Below are 6,333 nucleotides of genomic sequence, written 5' to 3'. Positions count from 1 at the left end.
CTTACTACCCCACCAGAGCACTGCGCTCCCAGAATGCAGGGTTACTTGTGGTTCCTAGAGTCTCCAAAAGTAGACTAGGAGCCAGAGCGTTCAGCTATCAAGCTCCTCTCCTGTGGAACCAGGTTCCAGTTTGGGTTCAGGAGGCAGACACCATCTCCACATTTAAGAGTAGGCTTAAGACTTTCCTCTTTGATAAAGCTTATAGTTAGGGCTGGCTCAGGTGAGTCCTGAACCATCCCTTAGTTATGCTGCTATAGGCCTAGACTGCCGGGGGATTTCCCATGATGCACTGAGCTCCTCTCTCCTCTACTTTCTCTCCCTCTGTATGCAACCTCATCCCATTATTGCATGTTACTAACACAACTTCTCCCCTTTCTGGTAGTCTTGTGCTTTCTCGTCCCTCTCCTCCCTCCTCCTATCACTTCCTGCAGGTTTTCTGGCTCTGGAGCTGTGGAGTCTGGATCTGTGGTTGCGGGTCACCTGCTGCCCCCGTGTTCCTGCTCGACACCTTCTGCTGCAACGACTATTGTTGCTAGTCCTATTGTTATTATAATCATTAACATTACGTTTGTTACCATTAACACTATTATAAATATCTGTACCATTTTTCATTTAGTCTATAGCAACATCACCTTTACTGTCTGTACCTCTGTGTGTATATTGTGTAGGCTGCCTCTCTCTCTCTCTCTCTCTCTCTCTCTCTCTCTGAGGCAGATGGCCGCCCACCCTGAGTCATGGTTCTGCTCGAGGTTTCTGCCTCTTAAAAGGAAGTTTTTCCTTGTCTCTGTCGCCTAGTGCTGCTCTTGGCGGGAACTGTTGGGCTTCTGTAAATATCATCACAGAGTTCGGTCTAGGCCTGCTCTTTTATGAAAAGCGCTGTGAGATAACTGTTGTTGTGATTTGGCGCTATATAAATAAAACTGAATTGAATTGAATAGATCGAGACTGACCTGCCGTTAGCTCGTACCAGCTGATGTCGCGCTCTGGTGGTTCGTCTGCACCAGTCACGCCGGGACGTGACGGCGTGACTGGTGCAGGCTGCACAGCCTCTATCGAAACCGCGAACGCCGATGACTGTTATTTGTCAGATGAATCGTCACCTGTAGTGGAATCAGTTTGTGGGAGGGGGGGGGAATGGGGACGGACACGTACCTGCTGTATCTGCTGCTGCAGCTGCAGTTTCTGGGTGTAGTCCAGGTGCATGGCGGGGCGGACCCGGCTCGGCAGCACTAAGAAGGAGGTGACGGTCTCGGGTTGTGGGTTCGGTGTGCCCTTCAGGTTTGTGATGTCACGGCGATGATTGGTTGTGTCCTGCAGCGCTCTCCTCTGCTGCAGAGCTTCGTACTGTTTCCTCACCGTCTGCCGGCGCTCTGTTAGCATGCTGGCTAACGGTGCCTCAAAACTACAGACAGCAGAACACAGAGAGACCTGAAGACGTGAGGTTCTACCGGGTTCCCTCCCCACCAATCACAGACACTCAGCTGTCGTCTAGCACAAGCTCCGCCTCCCTATGGAGGTACATGAGGGGTCACCTGAGGACATGTTTCAAAGATGAGGCCACTGTCAATAAAGAGGTCACCTGGCAGGGGGCGGAGCCCAACATGGGCCACAGAATGTGTGCTCTCAACTGGGTTCTTCTTCATGTGTTCTGTGTGAAGAAGCAGCAGCAGAGGCCATTTCTCTTCCTCCTGACCCAAACAGCCACAGCACTTCTCTGCTGCACCGACCCGACAGGAGGAGCTGCGTGTGTTGGTTTACACCTGCGTGTGTGTGTTGGTTTACACCTGCATTTGTTTACGTGTGAGTGTATAATTGTGCAGGGCTGTTACCTTAAAGCCTGGGGAACATTGAATTTGGTTCCAGTTTGTGACGGGGCCTCCTCCTGCTGCAGCTGCTGCTCCTCCTCAGCCGCCATCTCTTCTTCCTGGAGCTGTACAGTGAAGAGACTGGTCACAGAGTCCAGACTGGTCACAGAGTCCAGACTGGTCACAGAGTCCAGACTGGTCACAGAGTCCAGACTCGTCACAGAGTCCAGACTCGTCACAGAGTCCAGACTCGTCACAGAGTCCTGGTCAACTAAAACCTCAACTTGGGGTCTACTCATGGAGGTTAAGTTCCTCAAATGTTGCTGACGTTGCTGAAAAAGTTACCCAGTTCTCCTCAGACAGGCCTGATTTCTAATCCGGACTGTTTGTATGACAGGTAAACACAAAAAGCCAGACAACAATAAGAACTGTAGGAAACAATGAGGACTGATCAACACATGTCTAAGGCTGCGTTCAGACTGCAGGCCAAAGTGACCCAAATAAAATTTTTTTACCCGTATGTGACTCAGATCTGATCTTTTTAAATGCGACCTTAGCCTAGACACTCAGGTCGCATTTGATGCGACTTTGACGTCACTGCAGAGCAGCAGTTCTGCAGTAGACAGAGCCGCGATGAACGAAAAAGCTCCACAAAAGCCTTTATTAAACACATGGCTCTCTTCCTCCTCTACCTCGTCATCATCTTCCCTTTCTTACACCTGAAATCCAGCGGACTGGAGCTCACATGTGATTTACATGCATGCCGTTGTGGGGCAGTTGCGTTGTACAGCGCCAGAAACCGTAAAGAAAAGTACAGAAAGTGAGTATTGTCCTCTCCCCGTGAGAGGACAATAAAAAAACGGGAGTCTCCCGCAAGCTAACCGGAGCTAACCTCTGCTGCTCCGTGTTTACTTCTGCAGCCTGCAACAGCTGCTGCTGCGTGTGACGTCCTGTTAGTCTTCTGCTGCATGCGGGACACTTTCAGGCCACGGACAGTTCACACTGTAGTCTGATGTGGGCCACATTTAAACTATAATGTGAACTATCAAACAAAAAAATCTGATCTGGGGAACAAATCTGAAGTGAGCGTTAAGGCCTGCAGTCTGAACGCAGCCTAAACGTCCTGCGTGAACACTAGAATCATCAGCAGAGCTCTACTCACTGTGTCAAAGAGCTCCTCCAGCAGCTCATTCACTTCCCTCTCTGAAAAAGAAGAAGACATGTTCACACTGCACAAGGAGCAGACCAGGGAGAGCTTCGGGACCCAGACCACAACACTTACTGGTGATCTGGACGGCCCGGTCCGTCCTGTAGTCCTCCAGGTCTGGTTCATCCGGGTCGTCCAGGAAGTTGTACTCTGGGTCGTCATCGTCATCGGCTTCCTCTGAGAAAACAAAGCCGCTCAGTCAGCTGATGTAAACATCAGTCCGGTCTGAATCTGATCAGATGACTGTTACATTTTTTACATTTATTCATTTAGCTGACGCTTTTATCCAAAGCAAGTTACAATTGCTATTTTATGTCAGAGGTCGCACGCCTCACCACCCCTGAATCAATCCTGACATTTGAAACTGAAAGAGTCCTGGAGCCTGAGCTTGCGTGACAGGACTGGCTTGGTGCGAGCTGCTGACGGATACTAACGTTTCACCTGGTTCACAACTTGCAGATGAAACGAGGCAGACCTTTATTTTTTTATTTTGACCTCTGACCTTCATTATCGGGGGTCATAAGACTCTGCAGCCACTTCGTCCAATGACGGTCCTCCTCCCGCTGGGACTCGTACATGTCAGGTGTGATGTCAGGGGCCAGAAGCTCCGCCTCCAGCTGACCCAGAGGAACGTTAACCAGACGAAGTTTGGAGCGCGTGCGGTAGGCCAAACAGCCTTCATCAGCAACTCCACCACCACCATCATCGTCGTCGTCATCATTATCAGCTTTTCCGTCCAGAGGCTGAGGAGAGACACACGAAGGTTAAGGTTACTGGCGGGGGGGGGGGGGAATGGGGCTGCTCTACTCTTTCTCCGTGTTGCTAACGTGTTCCTTGATGGTCACTGTTAGCCTCGACCTGGTCAGAAAGTATCACCTGAAGTGCTGGTTTGACTGCAGACGTTTTGATACCACTCGATACCGGCGGTTTTGGTACCTTAAAGGTGGCGAGCTGGCCCCCAACTGGTCAATCGGTGCATCCCTAGTTTTAGGAGTGGCCACTCTACTGAAACGGCTCTGTTGTCTTAGGTCAGCTGACGCTGCAGCCTGGGTCTTATCCTGCTCGACCCATCAGCCAATCACAGGATCCTGCTATCTGCACTCTCAGCAACGGGCATCTCAGGCAAAGCACTCCTGTGGTTCGAATCCTACCTCTCTGGGCGATCCTACACCGTGTTGTGGAAAAGGACAATTGTCCTCGTCCCACTGCCTCTCCACAGGGGCCCCAAGGCTCAGTGCTGGGGCCCCTTCTCTTCTCAGTTTACACCACCTCACTGGGGCCGATCACTCGCTTGCACGGCTTCTCTCACCGCTGCTATGCAGACGATGCGCAGCTCTACCTATCTTTCCCGCCAGACGACCCCACCGTCTCAGCGTGTATCACAGACTGTCTCTCGGACATATCTGCATGAACGAAGTCTCGCCACCTTCAACTAAACCTCTCTGAGACTGAACTCTTGGTCATTCCAGGCAAGCAATCTATCCACCATAACATCAGACTACAACCTGGCTCCTCAGTCGTCACTCCAACCAGCATGGTGAGAAACTTCATGACTGACCAGCTGTCCTTTTCATCTTGCTGCTGTCTCTCCGTCGTGACGCTTTGCTCTATTCAACATCAGAAAAATCAGCCCCTCCCTCACTCAGCACGCCACCCAGCTCCTGGTCCAGGCCCTGGTTATGTCTCTGCCCTCCAGCTCTTCAGCTTGTGAAACCCCTACAGATGGTTCAGCAGTCTGGTTTCTGATCAGCCTAAAAGGACTCATGTTCCTCCCTTACTCAGTGACCTCCACTGGCTCCTCGGGGCCTCCAGAATCAAATCCAAGTCCCTGATGCTGCATACAGAGCTACTGCTGGGTCTGCACCATCTACCTAAACTCCATAATTCAAGCCTACGTACCTTCTGGGCCACGGCGCTCCTCGAACGAACGCCGCCTGGCTCTGCCATCCCTTCACACAAAGCGACCTCGGTCCCTGTTCTCATCTGTGACACCACGATGGTGGAACGAGCTACCACACACCCGGTTATAAGTGTAGGCAGGTCTGGGGGGGGTTACCCGGTTGGGTCTAGGGGGTTTCCCGGTTATAGGTGTAGCTGGGTCTGCGGGGTTACCCGGTTGGGTCTAGGGGGTTACCCGGTTATAGGTGTAGCTGGGTCTGGGGGGTTACCCGGTTATAGGTGTAGCTGGATCTGGGGGGTTACCCGATTGGGTCTAGGGCAGGGGTATTCAATTAGATTTCAAAGAGGTCTAGTTAGAGAAAATTTCCTGAAGCAAAGGTCCGGAACATCAAAACGACGAACTTGCGTTATCATTCAGTACTATAACCTATAGTTGTATCAACACATGTTTTTAGTCAACAACGGACTGTCAAATCAAATAATATTTCAGTCAGTTTTCACATCAAACTGGAAGGATAATAATAACTATTCAAATAATAAATTCTAAATTTAAGTAAACTAAATTAAAGTGCCTAATTTTTAGAAAAAATGTAATAAAAAGTGTAGCTTGAAGTGATGAAGTGTAGTCTTAACCAATTTTATAATAAACACTCAACACATCATAACAAATGAACAGCTGTAATGCCTCCTCTTCTCTTTCATTTCCTCTTACAGAGCTACCACTTTCCTACTTTCTGTTGTTCAGTGAGAAACGTGAGCTCCAGCTAGCATATTGGAGATCTATGAGATATTCTGGTTTTGAACTGCCCGTGGGAGGAATGTACATGTAAAAATCTGTACTTTCTTGATTAAAAGTCATGTGAAATCTCTTTTATCTTTCGTCTCCTCAATTCGGGTGTGTTTCCAAAACGTCTCTGGTGAATCTCGCGGACTCGACTCGCAAGCATCGGTATGCACAGATTTGATTGGCTGAGCAGCGTCACATGAGACGATTGGAGCACATGCGATTGGTCTGTGAGTTTCCTGGTCCTCTAAACCAGTACAGTAAATGCTAGAAAAGTTGCGCGGGTTAAAATAGAAACGCTCCGTCACGAGGTAGTAAGTCTCAATAATAAATGGGCTGTAGGTCGGCGGTCCGGAGAGGACGGCGGCTGGGTCCGGATCCGGACCGCGGTCCGCCTATTAGTGACCTCTGGTCTAGGGGGTTTCCCGGTTATAGGTGTAGCTGGGTCTGGGGGGTTACCCGGTTGGGTCTAGGCGGTTTCCCAGTTATAGGTGTAGGTGGGTCTGGGGGATTACCCGGTTATAGGTGTAGCTGGGTCTGGAGGGTTACCCGGTTGGGTCTAGGCGGTTTCCCAGTTATAGGTGTAGGCGGGTCTGGGGGGTTACCCAGTTATAAGTGTAGCTGGGTCTGGGGGGTTA

The 6,333-nt window shown here is 50.3% G+C and overlaps 1 protein-coding gene across 1 annotated transcript in view; it reads right to left on the bottom strand.

Annotated features, from left to right (window-relative positions):
- Positions 1-1,062: 1,062 nt before the first annotated feature.
- Positions 1,063-6,333, bottom strand: part of LOC123968680 (GON-4-like protein) — a 13,341-nt gene continuing 8,070 nt past the window's right edge. Inside the window, exons 10-14 of the mRNA XM_046045561.1 lie at positions 3,515-3,755; positions 3,088-3,189; positions 2,968-3,008; positions 1,830-1,930; positions 1,063-1,402 (exon numbers count right to left, since the gene is read on the bottom strand). Of these exons, the coding sequence (XP_045901517.1) occupies positions 1,078-1,402; positions 1,830-1,930; positions 2,968-3,008; positions 3,088-3,189; positions 3,515-3,755 (810 nt within the window). The 3' untranslated portion in view covers positions 1,063-1,077. The remainder of the gene's footprint in view (positions 1,403-1,829; positions 1,931-2,967; positions 3,009-3,087; positions 3,190-3,514; positions 3,756-6,333) is intronic.

Source organism: Micropterus dolomieu, linkage group LG03, assembly GCF_021292245.1.
Source record: "Micropterus dolomieu isolate WLL.071019.BEF.003 ecotype Adirondacks linkage group LG03, ASM2129224v1, whole genome shotgun sequence".
In the NCBI taxonomy this organism is placed as follows: Eukaryota; Metazoa; Chordata; class Actinopteri; order Centrarchiformes; family Centrarchidae; genus Micropterus; species Micropterus dolomieu.
The sequence above is the reverse complement of the archived record's forward strand: the minus strand, read 5'-3'. Positions and strand labels throughout refer to the sequence as shown.